The sequence below is a fragment of the Neopelma chrysocephalum genome, unplaced genomic scaffold (genome assembly GCF_003984885.1).
Source record: "Neopelma chrysocephalum unplaced genomic scaffold, ASM398488v2 Primary Assembly neopelma1_23, whole genome shotgun sequence".
Taxonomy (NCBI): Eukaryota; Metazoa; Chordata; class Aves; order Passeriformes; family Pipridae; genus Neopelma; species Neopelma chrysocephalum.
The window spans coordinates 7975152-8001154 of record NW_020897691.1 but is presented as its reverse complement, the minus strand read 5'-3'; the positions used below and the strand labels follow the sequence as shown (position 1 = coordinate 8001154).

Sequence of the window (26003 nt, the reverse complement as noted above, 5' to 3'; positions counted from 1 at the left end):
CTGTTACACCTTTGAGTATTGATGCCCTCTGGGTAAGAAGAAACAATCTTCCTACTCTAACTTTGGTGCCTTCACAGTTGAAAGGCATAAATTTAATCTTGGATTTAAAATATGTTTCAAAGACAATGCAGTAGGCAGTGGGCAAAATCCTAGACTTTGTGGAAAGTGTAAATAAAAGGGAAGACAATGTCATATATTACCCATGTATTTTTGTTATTGATGTAGCAACCTGTTATGCTGAAAAACTTCTGGGTTTGTAGTATGGGTCAATCCATGTTAACTGTGAACCCAGGCTTTGTGATTTGACAGAGAGTTTTATGTTAGAAAATTCCATTTCAGCACTAGGATCTAAATGTGCCTCTTAGAGTCTACAGTTCAAAGAGAGTTAGAAAGAATGAGTCTGAAAACAATTAAAGAGCCAAATATTTATTTCTGCATTCCCTACTTCATTTCTGGAAACTTGAAATTTATTCAGAGAGCCCTAAGGTTTTCAAAGACAAAAATTAAGAACCTCATTAGACATGAAGTAAAACACCTAACTATAACTACATGTAGCACAGATGAAAATTAGTTATTTTTATTATAAAAAGTAGCATTTCACACTCTCCAGATATTTTTTGCCTTTTTACACTAAGATTTCTTTAGTCAACAAATGTTTAGGTAAACATTTTTGTAAAGAGCCCAGCAAAATGGGAATCTAAACCCAATTAGAGTATATTCGTCCAACGTCCTTAATAATGTTGTTTGATAGTCAGAAACTCTAAACTGTCCCCTTGTAAAATGGTTAGAAATTAAAATATTAGGTATATTCAGTTGAGAAAAAGTCAACCAATTTCACTTGTAACCCTAGACTATTTAAAATGAAGAGAAGATCTGATGTTAGAAATGTTAACTTTCTATATTTTCTAATCATGATTAATGATGTAAAGGAAAATCACAGTTCAAAACCAGGATACTGGTTACCCACTTTGATCAGACTATCAGGTCCTATACAGGTCTTGATAAAAGTTCTCTTAAAGAAGTTGGAGTAATCAGTTAGAGAAACACTTTCAACCCTCAATTTAGAGTTTCTACAAATCTCACACTAACACACACGAAAGCAGTTCAAATAAAACCAAGTGGCTACTTCACCCACACAGAAGCTAAACCAAGCTCTTCTTATATAAAATAGGTTATACACTTTCTAAGTAGAGAAAAAGGCAGATAGAATTTTCATCTCTTTATCTTACAATAACATATTTTGGTTTCCTGTTTCTGTGACATGAAGGAATGTGATTTTGTTATTAATCAATGTAGACAACATATTTCTCTCTGTCAAATACTTCAGATATTGTGAAATATAAAAGGCAGTTTCAGATTAATGTCTCTCAATTATATTCCAATTATGCCTCTTTTGGCTTTAAAATCAATCACATTTGTTAACCACGGAGTGCAAGATTTGCACTTGATAAAGTAAACTCCAAGATGATTGAAGATACAGTTACTGCTCAGTGGAAAGTTACATAACTTATTTCCAGAATGCGGTTTGTATCCACAGTGCTGATTTTTTATGCAGTTTTTTTAATTTCAACAGACATTCATTCATACAATCTGCAAAAATATGTGATTTCTCGATTCTATCAAAACTGTTGCACATTAGCCCATCTGTCAGGATGTTTTTAATTGAACAATATGAATGGGCTATTCAATGCCACATTCAATTTTCTGTTTCAAAAGGAAACACAAAAGTATATTCAGTCTCAACACTTCAAAAAGAAGCCTCCTAAAAATGCCCAAAACCTGCATTTTATCCTAACAGTACAGTGTAAGCATGATTCCAAAACTTGACCCAGTTTTCCTGAGGGGACAAGAAGGACAATGAAAGTTCTCTACAGACATAGGATGCAAATTATGCAAAAAATTCTAACCCAGGAGCCACGCTAGAAAGTATTGACTGGCACTGTGCCCACCAGGGACTGCATGCCAAATAGAGCAGGATGCACTCCAGCTACTCAGCTTTATTTGATGACCCACCATGTGCCAAGACTTTGGAGTAAAGGTAAAATCATGCTGTCTTTCTTGTTTGTATCAGTACTAATTCCAAACAAATACCTTAACACAAAAGAGAATAGAACAGGTCTTGTGACTGCATCTCTTTTTATACAATTCAAAAGCAGCCTTAATTAGTAATCTCAAATAAATATATTTGTATCATATACATTATGAGCTGAGATGAATATTAGATGTATTTGTTTCACAGACAAAAAAAAGCCCTTCTTTTGTATTGTAAACTGCATTTTGAAATGTAATTTGCGAGAAACTTGAAAAGTATATTTTATCATGGAAATGTCAAGAACACACTACCTATTGCCAGACATCCAGCAATCTGCCAGCAAAATCTCTAACCTTCATACATGATTTGAGCCAGTATTTCAAAACTAGCCACAAGAGTAAATTCCTCTCATTGTGAATTTGAAGTTGACCAGAAACTGTCATGTTTTGATGACTCACCTAGAAATACCTAGAAGAAAGTTAAAACTTCCCCACCCAGCTGTATTGAAAGGTTGTGTTTGCAACAAACCCAATTCAAGTTTGGTTTCAAATGCCTATAGTACAAGTTAGCAATCATCTATCTCTTAGCAAACACTGCGGAAAACATTCTGCCACAAATGTAGGCACAACCAAATTAAAATTAGGTGCATACTCAAAAAGCTAGCACTACACATTTACTCAGGATTCTTTTCTAAGTGTAATAATTTAAAGATGGTTGACATTGAAAAGAGAACCTGTCTGGGGAGAAAACACACACCAAGGGTGTGGAAAGTTCTAATTCCAGTTGAATGACTTCTCATTTTGTATTCAGCTGACTGGTTCCTAAGAAACCCATGAGAAAAGGTTTACCACCCTGTATTTGGGAGCTCAAGTAAATTAATATGCAGTTGCTACATGGTTCCTAGTGGTCAGATATGTATAAAACAGATAAAGCTGTGCTACAGGAATGTGCTACATTCTCCTCATCTTTGATGGCATATGACAATTCATAGTCAAGCATTATGAAAACCTGTAGAAACAAGCTTTTAACAATTACTTTGAGCACTAAGAAGTAGCTGTGCAGGGATTTTTCAGACAAAAAGATCATGAATCATATGTAACTGCTACATATGAATTAATTACATGAAAGTATCATAGACCTCAGTTTCACACATTAAGATGAATCCTAGAAACATGCTTAAAAAGACTCTTTTATGTACAATATGAGTAGTTCCTATAGTTTAGGAGGAAAATAAGCAAAAACATTACTTACATATTTGTCATCTGATCCACTGGCTATAAACCGTCCACAAGGAGATACTGCAATTCCGCATGGATAGCAGCGGCTACTGTGCCCTTCAAAACGACGTTCACACCTACAGAGAAATTTCAGTGTTGTTAACACTAAGTAAAAATTACATTTTTTACTGCCATTTTCATGATATCCCACTGAAATCTCATCCGTTTTCCTTAGTCTACAAATTGACTAAGGCAAATCCACAAATTAAGTTTTAAATATCTCTGCAGTAGGTTTTGACAAAACTGAAAGACATTAAAGAACATTAATGACTAAAAATAAAAAGAACACACAAAACTACCCCAGGACAATGACCAAACCCATGCTTTGGCCTTGTTTATTTTACAGAGGTAGAAACATCATCAGTAATTAGAAATTAGGAGCTGTAATGCCTACCATTAAGCTACCCTAGGTAGCCATCTCAGAAGGGAAAGCTGAACTCTTGCATTAAGGGGAAGCTGTTGTGGAAGTCCGCTCTGTAAAGATTTAGAAATCTTCCTCAAGTAATTTATATCAAATGAAGATATGGTATGTGGAATCATAACATAAATAATTATTGCTTGCTTTTCTTACAACCATATCCAGATATTTAAACTTTGTTTTATTTTATATGGTAATTCAAGAAAGGCAATATCAAAATGACATTCCAAACTGATAAATCTAGCTGTATCTAGCCTATAAATAAATTCTTACCTATCTGCATTAACACAGTCTAAAGGAAGGAATGCATTTAAATCTAATACAAAGAATTAATTTCCTGCTTTTCATGCTAATATTGCAAGAAGCATTGCAGAGTAGGTTTTTTGGTAGCTGAGCACACTTGGACCATTTAATAATATCCATCTAAAAAAATACATGGTTGTAAAGAACTGTGATAGCTTTGCAGTCAATACAAAACAAAGGGGAAAAAAAGTATTATTTAGAGTTTCTTTAATATTAAAACACATTTTAATACAAGTTTCAACCCCATTTAGAACTGTCATTTACATATGTAGACCTCATTTCAGAGGTTTATTTTTATACCCATGAGTTATCATTTCAAAACAGACTTATAATAACCTGTGCTCTTCTTTTGCCTTTATTATGAATTCTGTCAACCTACCTGTCTGTTACAAAACAAATTCACATACTTCATTATAATGCAGCTGTCACATATTCTTTTTTTTTAATGTATTCTAGGTCCAGGAACAAATTTGAAATAGCAAAATCTTCTGCCAACATCTGTGATATACACTTTTTCCTGGCCAGTGAAAGCACAGAAGCTATGTAAATTCAACTGACTGAATCCACATGCAGAAAGCTCTATATTTTTACACCACGTTGTTCTGTTGTAGACACGCATGTATGTGTAAGAATGTACTAAATGCCAAGTTGGTTTCATTCACCCAGGTGAAACAGGTATAATTAAACAAAAACATTACTTTGTGACTGATCCAATTGCTATTACTTACTAAAGCATAAAAGAGACACTTTTGAATGCCTGAAAATACAAAATTTTACAGAGCCTAACTCTGAACTTTATAGTATGTGTATGGCTGAATTTCTGTATAACAAAGCTACTGATATCAAGAGACATTTTGAGCTCACAGTAACCAGACCTTTCATGTCAAACTAGTTCTATCCTAAAACTGCTGTAAATAACCCAATTTAAGAGTATACTACAGTTAAAGAAAAGTAACTTATAAAGGTAGTCACTGTGACTGAGATGTAAAAACATTTTTCAACTTCAGTTTTCTCTCATGAATATTCAGAGACTTTCAAAAAGCAACAGTCACATTGTGAATTTGGTCTACTGAATAACCTGCCTCTGTTCAAGCTTCCTATTGACAGTAAAGGAGAATACTAGCTACCTCAGTCTCCTTTCATATCCAGCATTTTAACACATACGACTCCAAAGGTCCAATGGAGGACACATCATAGAACATATATTTGATTTATACTTTCAAAAAACTTTACTTTTTGGGAAGTAATTTGAAAGAAAACATGAAGGGCAGCCTACGCTTCCCATGCCGCAGTTTTCACAGAATCATATAATGACTGAGGTTGGAAGGCATCTCTGGAGGTCATCTTGTCCAGCTACTCTGCTCACCTACAGTCAGTTGCCAATGACTGTGTCTGGATGGGTTTTGAATATCTTCAAGGTGTGAAACTCCACAATCTCACTGGGAAACCTGTGCTAGAGCTCAGTCACTGGAAATGGTTTCCAGAGTTAGTTGTTCTGTCACCTTTCCAGGGATCAAGGTGAGGCTGTCTCTCAGTTCCCTTGGATCTCTTTCATGCCATTTTTGAAGATGGGAGTGACACTTTCCTTCAGTCTTCAGACACCTCTCTTGATCATCATGATCTTTCCAATATAACTGACAGTAGCCTGACAATGACATCAGCCATCGGAGAGCTGAAGGAAGACCTTAAAGAAGACAGAGCTAGACTCTTTCCAGTGGTGCTCAGTGATGGGAAAAGAGGCAATGGGCAAAAACTGAAATACAAGAGGTTCTTTATGAACACTAGGAGATACTTGTTCACTTCCCCACTTTTTTGTGAGGGTGAATGAGCACTGGCACAGGCTGCCAGAGGAGGTTGTGGTGTCTCCTTCCTTGGATATATTCAAGAGTCATTTGGACATAATGCTGGGCAACTGACTCCAGGTGACTCTGTTTGAAGCAGGGTAGATGGACAAGGTGACTTCCAAAGGTGCCTTCCAACCACAATCATGATGCAATACTGTTATTAACAGCAAAGGCACTATTGTAACTTTGAGGACATCTTTCTTTCAAATATCCTAGACAGAGAAAAATAAAACATAAGCCTGATACGTCTACTGTTCCCCTTCATGGTCAGATGTGGCATTGCAAGATTTTGCCCTCAGTTAGGTTCCTACCAAACATTATTCATTGTGTAGAGTAAATCTCTCCCAAAAATCAGCCTTAATCATGTTTTTTCTTGTCTCAGCCAGAGTCCCAGTTGCACTGTTTACAAATTTCGGGGAAGTTTTTCTTTTCCTTCTGAGTACCTTTTAATAGAAAATTTGAAGACAAAGTTTCTTTTTAATCTTATACTTGTAAGATACATCAGAATCCTATGAAAGAAATTTCCTCCTGAGAAAAATAAACAAAATTTATGTATCCACTGTCCTTCCTGAACGTGTCTTCAGGATGAGCATTCTTCCTTAAGTAAAGCACTGGTCATCCGGACTACTTCTAAGTCTTTAAGACCTCATTCTCAGGGGCTGTAAAAGATAACTTCATCAATGGGGTGTTTCTGCTTCAGAGAAGAGTCTGCTAATAAAATGCTGCAAACCACTTCCTTTCAAAAGAATTTGACTCCTCTGTATTTGTGACCAATAACTCAATTGCTTCACCTATAAATGGATACATAAAAACTAACAGTATTCCAAGGCTTTCACTGATCTTTTCTCTGCTATACCACAGCAATATAAGGCAATGTCTGAGTCATAGGACAATGCCTGTTTCCTTGTGCCAGTACAGCCACAGTAGTAACCCATACCCTGGATTCTATTCTCTTAATGGTTTTCCTGTTCAACTTTTCCTTTATATCAGGATATATGTTCTATTACCAGTTTAGCTACTTCCCCACCCCCTCAAAATCCCGTTCTAAAAAGACATTTAAAAAAATTATTCTAATTAAACTTTCCACAGAGTTCAGTAGAATCTTTGTCATGCAATCTATTAACTCCAGATAACTCCAATTATCACAGCAATGGAAAAAAATGGAAAAAAAATCCTAGAATAAATAGATAGATGCTATGTGTATTCTTTTAGGAGTTCTCTTCTTTCAGGTTTTTTTATCCTTTTTTTTTTTTAAGTAGCAACAGGTGGTGATCAAAATTATTTTGGATATTGCAGGCTTTATGTGGCCAGCTGGCATGCTGTCCAGCCTCCTAAGAATGCTTTTCTGGTCAGAGTTTTTCAGAGGTTACCATGACAAACATCTGGTAATTGCATGGGACAGCAAACAGCCAAGTTTTCCCTATGTTCTCCATTGTACATCTTTTAGTCTACATTCCAAAAAATGTATCTTTTTATGTTGCAAAAAAACTTGGAGAATATTAGAAAAAATTGAAATATGTTATCTGTCTTTATAAGTGAAAGATGCTGGAATGGTGTGTGTCTTTATGAATAAGGGGATACTTTCACAAATAAGTCTATTTAATTCTACTTGAATTTAAAAAAAAAAAACCCTGCAAATCAACATTGTTGGTTTTTTTTCCTGACCCCTTCTCTTTGTATTCTGTTACTTTTTCCCAGTGCTCTGGTATTTGTTTAGAGACCATTCAGTACCAACAGATCCACTGAGGTTCTGCAGAATCCAAGTATAACTTGACAGTAGTAGTAGCTACCTTAGATGTACTGTACATATGGGTTTCATTTTAAACACAAACCAAATCCTTCAAGTGGGAGCTCAGCATGTTTTCACCCTAGCCCCCAGCAGGGACTACACGTTGCCCATCCTCTATACTTCCATGCATCTCCACTCTCAAACTTGGAGGAACTCCAGCCACTGCTTTATCCCTCAGAATCCATATAACTAGACACAAAAGCTCCAAGGAAAAAGAATATGATAAATCATGGGATCCTCACATTCAGAAGTAACCAAATAATCAAATTCTGAGTATATGTGTATTTTGTTTAGGATGACGTCAAGCAGTTAGTTCACAGTGGAGATGCGAACTAAAAAGTATCTCAAAATTGAAGTATCTCATTCAAACTGCAATTCTGACCCTAAGGCTTTCAAAGTGCAATTGTAAGAAAATGTATGAGTTCCATGTGGCTGTGGGAATTCTTCTAAAATATGTTGCATAGGATTATAATACTAGTTGGAGATTTTACCTTAATGTCTAAAACTATCTTTATACAATTGCCTAATCTTTTCAGAGGCTGAAAGAAGGTGAAACTGATTTTCCCTGGGATCATACGTCAAAGCATCATCACGCAGCTGAGTATTCTGCAGAAGCAATTCCGTATTCGCAAGTAGTCCAATAGTCCTCAAATTTTCATTGTGGTCCAATATGCACCCACTGCCTTTCTTTTTCTTTTTTTTTTCTTTCAGAGATTGATGAGAAATGGCTACTTCAGCAGCAAACAGCATTAGAGCAGCTGAACTTCTGTTTCTCAACTGATCAGAGTGTGAGTCAGAGCAAGTTGGTCCTGTCACTTAAGATGTTAGTGTGGCAGGAGTTGGGAGCTACTCCTAACACCTTGTCCCTGCTATTCTCATTACCTTCAATATTCTACAGTAATCAACAGTAATTTAGCAGCTACCACATCTACCTCCTCACACCTGCCATGGCAGCGTCCTAGACCTCTAAACTGGGCTGTACTAACTTTTCCCTGCTTTCCCCATTTCTGGGTAGATAACAAGTACATCTGACAGCATAGCACAGCTGTCCCATTCCTGCCTCCTAAATTAATTTTCAATTTCATCTGTTATTGTCCATCTTACTCTCTTATTCAACACTACATCAGTTCCCCCAGTAAGTTTTCCATACCTATATTTCTACGGTAAGTAAAGAACAAATGATAATTTCATAGAATCACAAACTGACATCATGGTTGAGGTTGGCAGGCAGCTCTGGAGGTCATCTTATACAACCCCACTGACCACATAGAGCCAGTGTGGCTTCACCAATGCTAAACAGAGGGGAGGTATCACCTCCCACAACCTGCTGCCAACACTCTTCCTGATGCAAACCAGGACATCATTAGCCTTCTTGGCCACAAAGGCATATTTTCTAGCTCATGTTCCTCTTGGTGGCCTTTTCTGCAAAGCTGTTTTCCATCTAGTTGCTCCCCTTAGCATATATTGGTGCCTGGGGGTTGCATTTGGTGCCAGCAGGACTTTGTACTTCCCCTTGCTGAACTTCATGAGGCTCCTGTCAGCCCAGTTCTACAGACTGTTGAGGCCATTGTAGATGGCAGCACAACCCTCCACTGTATCAGACACTCCTCCTAGTTTTATGTCACCAGCAAACTTGATTCACTCTGCTTTATCATTCAGATAGTTAATTTAGATGCTGAACAGGACTGGAACCAGTACTGATCCCTGGAGTATGCTGCTAATTACTAGCCTCCAACTAGATTTCACGTGACTGATCACCACCCAGGGAGGTTCCCATTCAGACAGTTTTCAACCCTTCTGTAACAGGGAAAGTTCGGAAGGATGCTGAAACTGAAACCATACGCTGCTGAAAGCTCAACAAAAACCAATATTTATTACCAAGAGGTGGCCAACAAAATGAGAAACCCAAGAGAGAGGAAGGAGCAGAAAAATAAGCCCTCAGTACAACTTCCCCAGTCACCCACGTGTTGCTTATGGAGTTATCTTACTGACCCAAAATGTCTAGAATTACCCATAGCAGAACCTGCATTCTGGGAGAGTCGGCAGGCTCACAAGATAACGAGCGTTCCTGCAAAAGGCAACGATGTCCTTTGATGTGAAGCTTGCATCCCCCCCAGCATGAACTATCTGCTTTTTATACAATTAATTGGTGACATCTACCTGGGCAGGTGTGGCCAGCACCGCCCAGCTAGAGGCCTTCAGTCCCACCCCCCATTATGCAAGTGGCATCTCTTCTGCACATGCATGGGTACCCTGAAATTCCTTCCACGTTTGCGCGCTATACCTCAGGGGGTCTTTTCTAAATGAGTCTGGGGGCGTACTTCATCATCCTTCTCTTCACTTTCTTCTTCAAATGCCCTTGGAGGACAGTCAACCAATCGTGAGGTACCAGGTAATTTCAGTTTATACACGATGTTTGCTTCAAGGATGAAGTTCTCATTTATCAGTGCTTGTTTTCTCATAACTTGGCAGGAAAAGAACAAACTTTCACAAGTGGCTGGGCCAAACACAAACCAAAGTAGCATCATCTAATTAAGCACGAATACACCTTCTCACCACCTGCTTTTGCAGCCCATACTTCATCAGCTTCTCTATGAGGATCTTATGGGAGACAGCGTGAAAAGCCTTACTGAAGTCACAGTAGACAATATCCACTGCTCTCCCCTCACCTACCAAGCCAGTAATTTTATAATAGATGTTTATCGAATTGGTCAATCATGACTTGTTGAATCCATGCTGTTTACTCAAGATAAATGCACTGTCATTTATGCTCCTGGAAACTGTTTCCACAATTAACTGCTCCATCATCTTCCCACTCATTGAGGTGACACTGACTAGCCGATAGTTCTGTGGGTCCTCCTTCTTGCCCTTTCTGAAGGGCCTTTTCATCAGAAATTTATAGAAACTATGTCTTCTTGGTCAGCTAGAGATAGGAATGATTACTGAATGGATACTGTAAGGCAACATATAAAACCCCCTAAGCTGCAGCCATAAAGACAACTTGTGCCTTGTGTCATCTCATATTCTGCCAAAAGCTGAATTTGTTAGATTAAGAAGTCTGCTTTTGATGCAGGTGTTCATCCTTCAAATGGAAGGCAATAGCTGATAAGAGCAGAGCATTTTTTTGATGTCTTAGGACATGAAAAAACCTGAGCAGCTCTTCACTCACCCAAAATATTTTTCTACCTCTCTTACTATCCCTTTCAGAAGTGGAAGAAATTCAAGTTAGGAGTATTGCTTAGAACATTAAGCAGCTTTTGGATTCCAATTAACTACATGGATCACATGTTCGATAATTACCAGGAACAACTTAGCAGCTTTTTTTTTTTGAGCAGAAACAAGATAAGAGCATTCATCTGTATGCTTTTTGCAGACCTGTGTACATTGTGTGAAAAAAAATTATAATGGTGACTATGCCTCTTAGAGTACAGCAAGAGCAGGGCTGCTACAGGGGAAAATTGCTGCAAAGGGAAAATGAATGAGAAGCCAGTGGTGGTCATGGCACAGTGTCATCACTGACCAAGGCACTGTCCCACTGTATTTGAATAGGGTAGCAAAGTAGTGTGCTGGTAACATTGACAGTACCAGGAGAAGTGAGATGATGAATGAGATCCAGAGTCCATCCTGGCAGCCCAGTCAGGAGCAGCAGGCGATGGAGTCAGATACAGGGTTGGAGGCAACGCTGCTACATGGGTCTGCTGGAGACAGAACTCAAAGCAAACTACCTACAAGGTAGGTCAATATCTATGCAGGAAACAAGGCTGGAGGCAGAACTTGAGACAGGTACACTGACAACATAGAATCTTGGAACATCCTGAATTGGAAGGGATGCACAAGGAACATTAAGTCCAACTCCTGGCCCTGCACGGGACCATCCCCAAGAGTCACACCATGTGCCTGAGAACATTGTCCAAACGCCTCTTGCACTCTGTCAGGCTTGGTGCTGTGATCACTTCCCCGAGGAACCTGTTCCAGTGCCCACCACCCTCTGGGTGAAGAACCTTTTTCTAATATCCAACCAAAACCTCTCCTGACACAACTTCCGGCCTGAAGTTGTCAACTTCCTGTCACTGGTCACCACAGAGAAGAGATCAGTGCCTGCCCCTTCTCTTCCCTTCACAAGGAAGTTGTAACTGCAATGAGGTCTCCCCTCAGTCTCCTCCAGGCTGAAAAGACCAAGTGACCTCAGCCTCTCTTCATACAGCTTCCCCTCAAGGCCCTTCACCATCTTCATTGCCCTCCTTTGGATGCTCTCTAAGAGCTTAATATTTTTCTTACATTGCAGTGCCCAAAACTGCACACAATATTCAAGCTGAGGCCACACCAGTGCAGAGCAGAGCAGGACAATCCCCTCCCTCAACTGGCTGGCGATGCTTTGCCTGATGCCCCCCAGGACACGGTTGGCCCTCCTGGCTGCCAGGGCACTGCTGACTCACATTCAACTTGCATCGATCAGGACCCCCAGGTCCCTTTCCATGGCATTGCTCTTCAATTACTAGCACAAAGAAAGATGAAGTTTTACTGTATTATGGCTTTAGCCGTAATTTACTGATGAGCAAGGAAGAGCCACATCAGTGCCTAAAAGCTTTACAGAAGATCTGAAATCCACCTTGGGGAGTAAAAGCTTACACTACTTCACATTCTGGAACCTCTCTTTAGGAAAGCAACTCTTTGGAATGAATCATGCAAGGGAAGCTCCAGAAATCAGCCATTCATGAAGATATGGGTATTTATGAAACTTTGCTAGTGAATGTAAGCTGGTGCTACTAAGTGTTTAGTCAATATTCTAAATGCATTTAACAAAGTGAAAAGGGCAACATTTTGAATTTATAGTTTCTTCCTAATGTCAAAAATGAAAGAAATTTCCTTTCTTCTGGACATTTAATGCACAGAATTATCTAATCTACAAGTGGGAGGAAGTGAGAAATTGAATGGATCCAGATTGGTAAAGTAGAATTAAAAACTGTCATATGAAAGAAGAGTCTACAACATTTCATCACAAAGAACACTTCAACTCCTTCAAAAAATGTAAGAATGCATTAACCTTTTGTTCCTCCTAAACATAAAATGTTTGCCTGAGTCTTTCTTGGGAATCCTGAAGCTGGTAATCAGATTCCACACAGTCTAATCCCTGTGTTCACTGCTTTCACAAGAGAAAGCAATTTTACTTGTTCTACAAGTAGCCATTCTTTTAGAAAGATAGACTTAAATTGCTCTTCAAAATGTCTTGGAAGTTGGTCAAAGGTCATTATCTTACCCTAAAGCATGTATTCATAAGGCCTCATAGTTCATTATCCTAACCTGGAAGAAGAGTAGACGTAATTGGTTCTTCTTCCCAAAAAAAAACTATTCCTCTTGCTTCTTTATTCCTAAGTCTGTTTTGTAGATTGTCTGGAGCTTTTCTTCTCTTAGCTATAGTTATAAACAAGGAGCATGCAGGAGAAGTATAAAAATATTCAAAAGCTTCAGATGAAACTTTACGAATCCGTGCATTTCAAAGCAAATGAAGCAGGAGTTTGAATAAATCCAAAAGCCACTGGCAGTGTCCAAGATTCCCTCATTTTTTGGCAAGATGACCTGGCTGTGTGAGGTTGGCTGGCAACATCAGAAAGTTAAAATTCCTTTTCTTGTACCACCTTCAGAGGAATCCATAAGACTTTCTGGCACTCTCTGAAGCAATTTTGGAATGCCTCCAGATCATCAAGAGTGAAAGAGACAGACAGATTCACAGCTTTATCCAGAAAAGATGATGAAAATTGAAGTTGCAAAATACTCTCACCAACTTTAGGAACAAAAGAAAAGATAAGTTAAATGAATTTTCAATGGGAAAAAAATGTAGTTTGATAACAGAGACTGAACAGAAAAATTCTTGTGGATTCAGAACAAAAATATCAATATATTCAAAACTTATTAAGTTGTAGGCCAGGTTAATATGCCTGAAGATTTAATCTAAGCAAAGATCAAAAAAGAACCTGAGCATCCTGCTACAACTCCTCAGTCAATTGTGAGAAAAGGAATGCAAGTTATAAAAATAAAAAAAGGAACAATCCTCAAAGAAACTGAATAAAATAACCCCTAAGAGTCCTAGGGAAATTGTGCAGAGTTAATCTGCAAATTATTTCCCATGCTTTCAACAGCAGTTTGAAAAGCACTGTACTGGAGGGTTTTTCTTCCCCCTATTTAATCAGAAATTGGTACTTTACTGTATTATTACATAAAATAACAATGGATAGACTTCTTAAGGGGAAGAAGCAGATTAAATAAAGGCAAAATTTTCACTGTGGATGTCTAGGGCAGATATTTAGAACAAAATAAACAAACAATAAAGGTGAGATCTTGCAGTTAGTGTTACTATCCACAAGACTGCAAACAGTATAAATGAGAAGGTGGACTTACCTTTGCTATATTTCCAGAACACTGGACAATGATTTCACTAAAGAGACCCTATTCTGGCAAACCCAAAGCAGAAACAGAGAGGTCATTCCACAGGGACCATTTAAAACACAGTTGCTGATGCACCAACTTTACAAGTCAACAACTTTAAGAGATTAAAGGTACTGGCCCACCATAAGATTGTTTAGGAACTAATCTCTCCTGTAAGTACTCAACAGTGCAAGGGATGGACTGGATTTGATTGGACAAGACCTATGAACCAAAAAAATAAGCAAAAGTGTTCAGTCTGAGTAACTATAGTAGACTTAACATTTGAGCAGAGACTTGTTCCAAGTTCAGATAGAGCTTTCCAAACTCAGATATTTTAAATTTATTTATGTGAAAAACACCTGGTGAACACATAGAAAAAATTGAAGAGTTTCCCTCATGAGAACTCAAGAGGAGATTCCAAAATATAGAAGACTCGGTCTCTGGTCTGAGCAATGACAGAGAATTTCATTTTAAAAAATTGTTTGTTTGTTTTTTTTTTTGAAAGTTGCTAGTAATGATTCATTTTCTCTATTTTTTCTCCACAGCAGTTAATACCATTGATCACTGCCTCATGTGTAACAAATACTCGCATATACATAATACCTAATAAGCACTCTTAAAATATCTGTTGTTAAGGACTTGAATTACTTTTTTGAAGTTTGGCTAATAGAACACAGCGGATACTAGAATACATTGACTTAGCCAAATTAAATATAGAGCAAGAACATACATAAATTAGTCCCTTCTTCCCAAGACGTATTCATTTAATTGGTTGCCCAGATTTTACACTTTAACTATTCTACCATTCACCTACCTTACTTATATTAGCATTTAGAAACAAAGAGATAGATAAGTGATCTGTGAAAAGCTTGCTACTGTTTCATTACTCTTCAGCAACACAGTTTGAGCAGCTTATTAGAAAAACATAAGAAGGTAACAGATTCCAATCCCCAGCAGTCTCTAGTTTCATTACTTTCTGGCATTCAGTGCCACTAATACAGAAATGCTCTTGGAAAGAACATATGTGCCCCCTGTAGATTTAACATATTCTTACCATAGAAAGACAGAAATAAATAAAAGGCTCATTCAGCACTGCCCAGATAGAAAATTCAGTACTAGAAAAATTATATTACATCTTTCAATAAAAATAGGTTTACATTTACAGAAAACAAATATGAAATTATTCTTCAGAGCTTTAACATCCTCCTGTTCAAACACCTCTTTTTTTTCACATAATTCTTTTAGCCTGCACAAGCCCCAAGTATTTATTTTCATGAGCAATGTTCCCTCCCTGACACACTATTCCTTTGTCCCACAGTTTTCCCCAGTACAACACTGCCAAGTGTTTAGAAATTCTGAGTTTATGATAATGTATTATGCAAATTTATAGCACTACATACATGATTTGTAGTAATGTTGTTACAATTGCATTTATATTTTAATAGACGGATCATAAATTTCACCTCTTTTAGCGATAATGACATGCTGTTTTGGAAATACCATTAGCATTCAGTTCAGTATACTATTATAGACACACAATTGGATCTACAAAGGTAAGTTAACATGGGTGATAAATCTGAAATATTTAGTGGCTTCCACATATTATAACTATAATTGAGGAATGAGCATTTTGTTTGGTCTCTTAAAATAAGTAAATTTGAATCAGCCTTTCATTCGTTTCTTAAAGGCCTGACTGTAGACCTTATTCGACATCCAGGTTTCTACTGGTATATCACAGCAAGTATGACAAGATAAACCATGGCTTTTTATTCCAAGGTACCTAATTCATTCTTACCTCAGTGTTCTTAAATCCCACAGTTTGATGCCATCACCTGCAGCTGTGGTCATGAAAAGGTTGTAAGCTTCAGGTTGCTGAGTGCTGAAGGATGATCCCTGTAAAATAGTAAATCAGTTTCGGGTAAGTATTCTCATGGTGTTTTATAGATAGTTTTATGATTTATAGAATCATAGAAGATCTTGAGTTGGAATAGATCTATAGGGATCACGGAAGCTAACTCCCTGCTCCCTGCAGAACTACACCATATGACTAAGAGCATCGTCCAGATGCTCCTTGAACTCTTACAGGCTTTGTGCCAGGACCACTTCCCTGAGGAGTCTGGTCCAGTGACCAACCATGCTCTTGGTGAAGAATTTCAGTCCACTTAAGAAATAACAGTAAATGTTTGTTAGGTTATGTGAAAACAGCTTGTTTGCACATACACAAAGGAGTGATGAGGAAAGTCGGCATGTGGAGGAAGTCCTATAACCCAGTCAGAGAAATGGAGCACTGCCTTCAAGTTCTCTCAGCACTGTCCCAGGACAGCCATGAGACCTTTGGTCCAGGGGTGACACACACCATAATGAAAGAGAGGGAGAGGCTCTCTGGATCATCTGGGGATTACTAAATATGAGGGTACAGGATGTGACATAGGGGAAGATCTTTTTGTGATTGCACAAGACATTATGGGATGTTTAGGGGAGGAAATAAGGACAGTGAAAAGGGAGGGATCAAAGATTAGTTCAACAATTAACTATAAGACATGTTTAGCCCTGAGCTAAGTGGGCACACTTTCCATTGACTTCAGTATCAACCGCATTTATTCATAATAGGACTAATTTTGGCTTTATACATTTAAAATAATTAAATCCAGTCTAAAACCTATGATTTTTTAACATCCACGTTGGCAAATCCCAGCCATTTTGCTGGCTACAAACATCTTTCTCCAGGGAACTAAATATAAACAGTTAAAACTCTTTCTTTCTTTTCCTTACCATTCACATTCTTGATTTGGCTGAATACATCACAGAAACCTCAAGGTAATTTCCCGCAATCACTGTTTGACTGCCAGGAATCTTCTATTTGTTATGAAAGCTGGTGTATAGCTTGCTCTAACAGATGAATTAAAATGCACTGTGCAACAGATTTCCCAACAAAGTCTACACATTCTCACATTTAGCTGTGTATAACTATAAAAAAAAGGAGTAATGCAAAAGACAAAGACAGTAGTTGTCCAAAGGATAGCATTCATTAAGTTACAGAGCACCCTTTCTTCTTGTGCTTTTGGAACTTTTACTCATCATCCCTCGCTTCAGCCAGCAATGATCACAGAGCTAAATATAAAAAGTTCTACAGACACATAAACATTTTGGGCACTACTCCTTTACTATAGGATACACTAACTAATGAACTAGGTAAGAAGTGTAATACTTTTGTTCCTTCCCTGCTCTGACAACATTTTCTCAGTAATACACTTTACTAATACATAACTATACTTGTATCTTCAAAATATATATGCTACTGAATATCGATTATAGAAGACAAGAAAATATGTAGTAGTTGGGATAATATACAAGCTGAATTTTATTTATCACTTTGTATTTTTATGGTCCCTTAATTTACGATAATCTATTATTTAGGAGAATCTGATGCCAAAAGTAGCATATTCCCACACACTCTTGAAACTATATTCTTTCATTCTGATAGACAAATCACTTGCTTCTGCCCCATCATCTTGCTTATCCACTACTGTAATCCCTTCTCAGCTTCTCTCTAGTCTAACTACATGGTAACTTCCACATAAAATTTGGCCTCAAGGACATGGTTCAACAGAAACCCTACTTCTTTCGCTAATTCCATATGAGCACCATTCATGTCATCCAAATAGTGCAGCTGGCTCATGCTAAAGGCATCGATCAATAGATGTCTCAGAAAGCACTCCATATCTTCCAGGCAAGCACATACCTTTAGACAGCATTGTAACTATGGTAAGGAAGAAGTTAACTAACTGAAATTTTTGAGTTGCCTATTAATTTTTTCAGACTTCACATCACGTACATTTCCTAATTAATGAACCAATGAATTTTGAAATAAAAGAGTCTGAGCAGAAAACTGAAAACTTGCTGTTTCTATACAAGTTACTATATATGGGCTAGTAGAGCATAGTACCATCCAAACATTTGTGGTGCGCAACGACAGAGTCCTGTCCAGAGAATATTTTTTGCAGCATCATAAATGTATTATTAACACTAAAGCCCTGAATCTTTGTGGCCTGATCTCAAATTGCCATCTATTTCTGTATCTCAGATGTTCCTAAACTCTACAACGGGAACATGATTTTGATATTTCAATCAATTCCTTTTACCATGTCTCTTAAAAATTAGTATGCAAAGCAATGGAATTATATAATAAGCTTAATCAAGTACACTGCAGGCTGAGATGAATTTCATACACTGGCAATTATCGCAAACAATCTCTAGAACAGATCAAAGGGACAATTTAAAATCAAAGTAATTACATTGCATATTATATATACTTCCTTACAGCTGCCTCTGTCCAAAACCAAAAATAACAATGTCATGCTGAACTCCCAGGTTTCTAGGATATCCTATGTATTTAATAATTTGCTAATAGGTTTCTCCCACACTTAATTGGAACATACCTTCCCTAATGTTTCCCTAGATTTTCTAAATAGATTTTTATTTATTTAAAGAATATATATATGTGTATTTATGTGTATATATATATATATATTGCAATCACTAATGAGTATTCAGTCCACAGGAAGAAATTAGGAATAGTCTAAAGGAAAGCCTTCATAAATTTTGGGGTGTAGGCACTAGATCTTTAGCATCAATTGTTTCACTCCACAGATCTGCTTCTATGGCATCAACTCTTATCATTAGCAAACCTTAGATTACAGTGGGGTTCAGACTTTAAACAGGATGTAGTTTGCACACAGCATTCTGCATGTTTTTATAAGTTTATAACATATTTTAGCATATCATCTTAATGAAAATGCAGAGTTATATTTACTCTAATAGCTTTAAACTGTCCAATGTAATAAAATAATAGTGTGTAATTTTCCTTTGACTTATCTAAAGTATTAATTTTATATAATTTAAAAAAAAAGAGAACCTTGATGTACCATTTTCCCCCAAAATGATCAATTTTCTTTGCTATACCACATACCTCTTGGGTTTTTTCCCAAGTGAATACTTGCCTGCAGTCTCAAAATTTTTCTTGATTAAATAACCTGAAGGCACTAAGCTGACCAAGCAAAAAGAAAAGCCAGAACCTTAAGCCTATATGTGTTACAAACAGTACTGAAATAGTTAGCACAATTTTAAGTGTTTTTCCAGATCACATCTATAAGGAAAACCCACAAAGAGTTCTACAACAGTAATAATAAGGAACTGTTTTAAATCCACAGAAGCAAGGACTTTCCAACTGGGAGAGAAGAATCACATTCAACCAGACCTAAAACAGTAGGCATTCCAGAATGTATGGTACCATAAAAACTCCAAACACCCAAATCAATCTTTAAGGAAAAAAAAAAGCAAGGATGAGAGGGTTTTAGCCACCTATTCCATTGCAGTACTGAGAATTTTTTTTTGGTTGCTGTTTCTGAAGTTTCAGAATAAATCAGAAAATGTCAGATTGAACTTTAGAGGAGAACAGTTACATAAGGAAAAGTTCCTGCTGAACTACAGTATTACAGTCTAGCAAAAGTAAGGCAAAGGGTAATAAACACCTCTCTAATAGCAAGCTTGCTCAGTAGTTCTCACTGTTCTCTCCTTTACACTAGAGAACAAATGAAATCTGTATGCCTTTATCACACAGACTCATGTCCTTGCCCACTCTCCCCAACATATAAAAAACTATTACTATCTGTTATATTTTTACCCTCTAATTTTTTTGTTCATGGTGTTGTAGAGGTACTACAAATAAAATTCAATAAAGTATATACCTTATTTTGGTAGATCTGATGCACTGATCTAGTATGAACTTCTGGTATCACTGCTGTGCTGCAGCCTGCATTGAGGTCAAAAACTTCCAATGCTCGGTTACTGCCAGCTGTAATTACGATATCTGTTCAGTTCTCTGTGTTAAAGTTAAACTGATCTAAAGGAACAAAAGCATATAGATAAACAAAAATAAAGATAAATATATAATATCAAAACTCTGTTGTATTTATTGCCCTATGAGCAGCACCAAAAATCTTACAGCACTAAAAGTTTATATCCAAGGAGGAAGCCCAACATCACCAAAAATTACAGCTTTTTTACTGTAATAGAAAAGGAGTAGTAAATAATCAGATGCTACTTACTGTTGTCCATGTCATTAAGTCCAAAGAACTATAAAGAAAATACAAAATACAAAGGATACAAGAGTAAAAATCATTTACTGCTGAAAGGCTGGTAATCTCCACTGTTGAAGCCATGGGGAATTTCTGTACCAATTTGCAAACACTTCTCTGTTTGTATCTGCAAAGAATATCAAATGAATGCTAGTGTTAATGAAATAAGTTAGGATTTGTGGTCAGCAGTAAACTCCCACCGGAATCACAAAGAAAATGAAAATGCTTTCTTTCATTATTAAAAATTAAAGCCACAGATCTTTTGACTTATTGCTGAACTCTATTAAAAAACTTGGTAACCAAAATTATTTAGAAGTAAAGAAACATGATATTCATATACATATGATTGATCTTCCATCAACATGAAACACTAAAATAATCCTGTATGTATACCGAAAATGTTGAACAGAAAAAAAATCTGTGAAGTACCTATGTTCAACAAGCAGTCCACTAGCTTTGGTACAGCATTTAATGTTCTAATCATAGGGCAATCAGAAAGAAAACGAGGAGCAAACAGTGAGGAAAGAATAATTTCCACTTAGGCAGGAGCAGAACCAGGGGCTGATCACACACTACGAAAGAAATTTTGCTTCCCAAAATGCACAGAACTCTTTAAGGTCCTGTGGGTTATCTGCCAGCTCCATAAAAATACAGCAAACAGTTAATATTATATTCGCATTTTAGCATGTCTGTCTAATGACAATACAAAAATCCATGCATGACATGCTTGAAGGAATCATTACTGTTTCTTTCCAACAATGCTAAAAGTTTGTAAAACTGAGATCATTTGACAAAAGCAGTATGTTTATCAGCCAGATCTGTTCAAAAGAAAACACTACAAAGCTAGTGACTTTTTTTGCCTTTCAATGTCATTCTCAAACAATGGTCTGCTGATCTTTTCAGGTAGACATTAGAGCTACTTCAGCATTGGTGGTGAAGCAGAACATAAAATACAATGTTCTGCAATTTAACCCAAGAACTTTTTGTAGTTTCCACAAGTATTTTATTCAAGTAAACTGAAAAATAAACTGCACTAAACTTCTGGGGCAAATGATTTATCTCTATTTTTGAGTAAAGATATCCAAGCTAATTTTAAATAAGCTGACTGAGATAATAAGAACAATCTAATGAAGGCAGTATGAAGTGTCCTCTGGTCTAATTTATCATGCTGAAAGAGGCTTAGTAGAACAGTTAGATAGCTCTCAAATGCAAGAAGAATTGTTTGAGTTAGCTGAAGTATCTTGCTTCTACACTGTAGACTGTCACACAGAAAAACACCTCACAGGGAGCTGCCTAGGTAGAATTTCACATAGAAAGAAAAAAACCCAACAGTAAACTGAGATTCATAATGCATTTGCTACATGTCCTATACGTGTTCAATTCAAAGTGCAAGTCAATTAAAACTAAGCCAGGCATTGTGGACACACTGAACTGGACACTACACAAGTTCTTGTCTCTTAGCGATTAAAGTTTATATAGCAATTTAGATTACCTTTTTATTGCTTTAGTAATATCTCCGTAAACTAAGAATTAACAGGCAACACAGAAAATAGGTAATCAGGTTATGGAAGAAAGATATTACGTGTTTCTGTCTGACCATTTAACACTTCAGTGAAATTTCACCTACCAGGTTCATGCCTAAATCCAGGAAAGCACTCCTATTTGAAAACATATCTAAGCTTGCACTCAGTATGCTTTTCTGTTCAGCAGCAAAACTACCAGTTTTTCCCATCTAAGGATGCAACCCAATACTGTTTAATATCATGAACAGATAGGATGTGCCATTCACAATATCAACTAAGACTTCAGTGTTGTAGCCCTAATTCTTTTTGTCCTTCCACTCAAAATAAAGATATTTTGCAATTAATTTTTACAATTTGTTCAATTTTTTTCTGCTGTAATACTTTTGCCCCCCAGCCCACATCACCACCAACAAAATCCCAGATCAAACAGTACAAGTACTTTCACTTGTCTGTTAAAGAGAAATTGTACTTACCGTTTGAGGTCATCCTTGGTTGCGTCTAGATGGAAATTTAATAGATGAAATTCAGCTCCAGAACACAGCAATATAAATGTATCTAAAAAATAAAACTGCGCAAAGCGTACAGTCTTATCAAAGTTTTCTTTACCCTGAAATGAAAAGGAATTTATTAAGAATGGATTCAAACACAACAAATATTTTTTGTCTGAGATTCCTGGTGTTAAGGCAGAGACTCCCTGTTACTCTGATCAAAGGCCAAGAGTTTAATGTACTGTAGTGATCCTTCCTATTTTTGACATCTATTAATCTAAAAATAGTTTTCATTCTGCATAAATTACTTGGTAGTAAATTTAATAGAATCTGTAGTCAATTGAACCTAATAGAATCTAGCTTCATACTCTAAACTTCTATTTGAATTGGAGAGTAGACTACAAAGTCAAGCAGAGCTGAGCCAGTGAAAACAGAATATACAGAGCAGACAACAAAACCAAAACTTCCAGACATGCCCACTAGTTTTTTTCTATCAAGGCTGGTTTTTTTCTTTTCGTAAATTATCAAGAGAAAAACTTAATTTGAAGTTAACCCAGATATTAGTTGGAGTCACCACTCAGTAGCTCTAAAAATTAGGTTGTATGTTCCTTCTATAGAGCTCTTAAAATGAAAGTAGATGAAAGTGTAAAACAGTGTTCTCTGTGTCCAAACCAGTGGAAGTTTCTAATTACCATAATTAAGGCAGGTTCCTTATTGCAGACTGACCAGACCCTTAAAGTTCTGTCTTCTGACGCAGAAACTAACCACTTCTTGTTATGACTCCAGCCAACAGAGTTAACTGCACCATCATGACCTAATAAAAATAATGAAAATATCATAAAGCTCATTTCTTGCGTTCACACATTTGCCCAGAGTTAATTGTATTGTTTTAATATAATTATGCACAATATTATAATACATTTTAAGTATAGACTTCAAATGGTCAGATTAAAACTGTAACAGTGTGAATTTTTCTTCCACCAAAAAACACAGGAAAATGTCTTTCATTAATAATCAGACAATGATAATTCTTACTTTAATTTCTCAAAGTCATTGGAAGAGCATTTTCAAGAAAGATCCTTGAAATTAAGTTTAAGCAAAGATACAGTATTACTCAAAAGAGAATCTGAGTATTATATTATAATGAAATTTTATATTAAACATGATCTGGAAACCCCTTAAGACCTTACAAATAGTTGAAATTCTTTATTTTGTTCGCTAGCCTTTTGTTACTGAGCTAGATGTTTTTGTAAAAACATAATGAACACACCACTTCAACAGTTTCTGCAGGACTGTCTCATTAGATTAAAAAATGTAACTGCTTGTTTAAAAATCATAGTTTAAAGCATTTTAATTTCCAGTTAATAGATTTTTGTTATTAACTTTTGCATTTTTGCATTTTGCATCTACTAGAAAGAGACTTCATGAGTTTGGTGTGACATAGTTAAAAACAAGATTGTAAACTTACAAAGAAAGAACTCAAAAGCCAGAAACATTATGGAAAAGCTAAAATGATTAATTTGATCTAAAATTATATTGATGCTGATCAAAAAGGTCAAGAAAGAACATATTTCAATCAAACTTGATAAATTTTGACCCATATTATTCTAATTTGTCAGATGAAGTTTGATGAATTTCATCTAGCCTTAAAACATTCAAAGTTCTTCTGCTGCCCCCTTGTGTACATTTTCTCTTTAATCAACTGAAGTTTTATATTAAAAAAATAGATTGCTTTAAATTGTAGGAAGGTTATTCAATTTATCTCAGCGATTGAGATCTTCCATGATCACATATGTCTATAAAAAGGCTTATAAATGAGATATTTTAATTCCCAATTACCAAACACCTGTAGAATTTTCACCAGAGAACTGCATAGGTAGTGTATAAATACATATATAAGTACTATACTTGTTTTATTCACAAGACAAAGATTTATTTAGAAGCTTTGGTTTTCTAAAAACACCACCACAACAAAATATACAAAACAGGTTTCCAAAGTGGCAAGGAACATGAGAAACTTTAGGAAAATCTGAGATTTGGAAAATTGGAAGAGCCATGCAAAAAGCTTTATAATCTCTGCACTCCAGGTTCCCCGGTCCCAAAGCACAGTGGAGGAGATGCCAGCTGGCTTGCAAGAGCCCAGTAAGTTTCAAAACTGGCATTATTCAGGGTTCCCCAGCCCTGAAGCACATTGAGAACAGCAGCTGGTTTTGTAAAAAGACTTCTTCAAAAAGGCCATGCTGACTGTAACTCTTCACAGTTGGTCAACATTAACTTAACTTACAGGACACAGACACCTAAAGAGCCACCACTGAAAAGGAATGCAAAACTACTTAAAAACATAACCTAGCACTTCAGGGAACAAAATTGAATAAAACAGGCTTATAGAAAAAAATTCTGTTGTTATACCACTCCTCTTTGGTGCTGCATTATAAAAATATGATTTTTAATACGCAGCTATATTCAGATGCTAATGCTGCCTTGAAATTGACTTTTTTTACCAGAACAGACACAATTGCCATTTCTTGAAAAATATAGTTTTACATTACCATCAATTGCAGGTCTTAATAAGAGTAATGCATCATGGTTTTTAATGAAAACACATATATTATGATAGTTTTAAACCAAGGGCACCAAAAATAAACAGGTGATTTCATGATAATGTGAACTGCACAGAAGTTGAATCTGAATTGCACTATGTGAATGAAATAAGCAGGTAACTGATGATTTGAGGTTCCTACTCCCCTACAGTACAGTATCTGACAGTTTCATATTTATGTTGCTTTTGAAAAGAACTAGATCCACAGGTTTAATTCTTATGCTACCTAAAGAGCCTGAAGTAGAATGTGGTTTACATTGCTTTTCAGACTCTGCATCATTAAAAAAAAGACAAAAGGGATTAAAGGCAACAATTAAATAAATCAGACAGTAGTGCAAAACCTAAGAAAACTAAAGAACAAAGCCACAGTCAGAAGAACAATTTAGGAATACACCGATTTTTTTTTTTTTAAAAACAAGACCAAGAACTAACTCAACACCTCAACTACTGGCACCAGAAAAATATTCTCTGTAGAAGCATGAAGTTTGATGCAGGTTATTTTACTCTTCTCATCATAAGTTGGCCTGAATTTGCAGAGTACTGCAGTATTTTAGAAAGTTTTGAATGTTGAAGCATCCTATGAAATCATCATATTTAATTTTATTTTATGGAAAGACAAATCCTTCTGTCAATAAAGTGTCAAAACCTAACGACTATATTCTTCATGATTTACAAGAAAGTAAGAAACATGAACTAAGGGGTTTTTTTTCAATGTAGAAATCTCTCAATTCTAATCTTCTTTTTCTGCTTTCAAATATGTCTACTCAGAATATTTTTTCTTATTAAAATCTATGTTTTCTGTTATTGCCAGTATTGAATAATTCCTTAGATATTATTTATTATGTAGCGAGTATATGGAGGTGTTCATGCAATGAAATCAATGAAATCAATTAAATTATTATCTTTCCTGGAGATGCAACAAAGACAAAACAGAGCTATTACCAGCCCAAAATCAATGAAGTCTGCATAAAAACAATCTCCAGGGACAAAAATATCGAGAAGAAAGAGTCTTTAATGGAACTGAAATGCCACTTTCTGCAGCACATAATCTCTATACACATTCAAGCAAAACCAGCCTTGGTAGCGTTTCACATAGACAGAAGCTGGATCTGTGATGCAAAAGAAAACTGCAAAGAACAGATACAGAAGACATACTGCACAAGGAAAATT

The 26003-nt window shown here is 36.3% G+C and overlaps 1 protein-coding gene across 2 annotated transcripts in view; it reads right to left on the bottom strand.

Moving 5' to 3' along the window:
- Positions 1 to 26003, bottom strand: part of WDR27 (WD repeat domain 27) — a 107760-nt gene that overhangs the window by 58389 nt on the left and 23368 nt on the right. For both annotated transcript variants that reach the window (XM_027686091.1, XM_027686081.1), the window contains 6 exons: positions 22927 to 23048; positions 22220 to 22353; positions 20253 to 20350; positions 19834 to 19955; positions 15882 to 15979; positions 3284 to 3386 (listed from right to left, as the gene is read on the bottom strand). In XM_027686091.1, coding sequence (XP_027541892.1) covers positions 3284 to 3386; positions 15882 to 15979; positions 19834 to 19955; positions 20253 to 20350; positions 22220 to 22353; positions 22927 to 23048 — 677 coding nt within the window. The remainder of the gene's footprint in view (positions 1 to 3283; positions 3387 to 15881; positions 15980 to 19833; positions 19956 to 20252; positions 20351 to 22219; positions 22354 to 22926; positions 23049 to 26003) is intronic.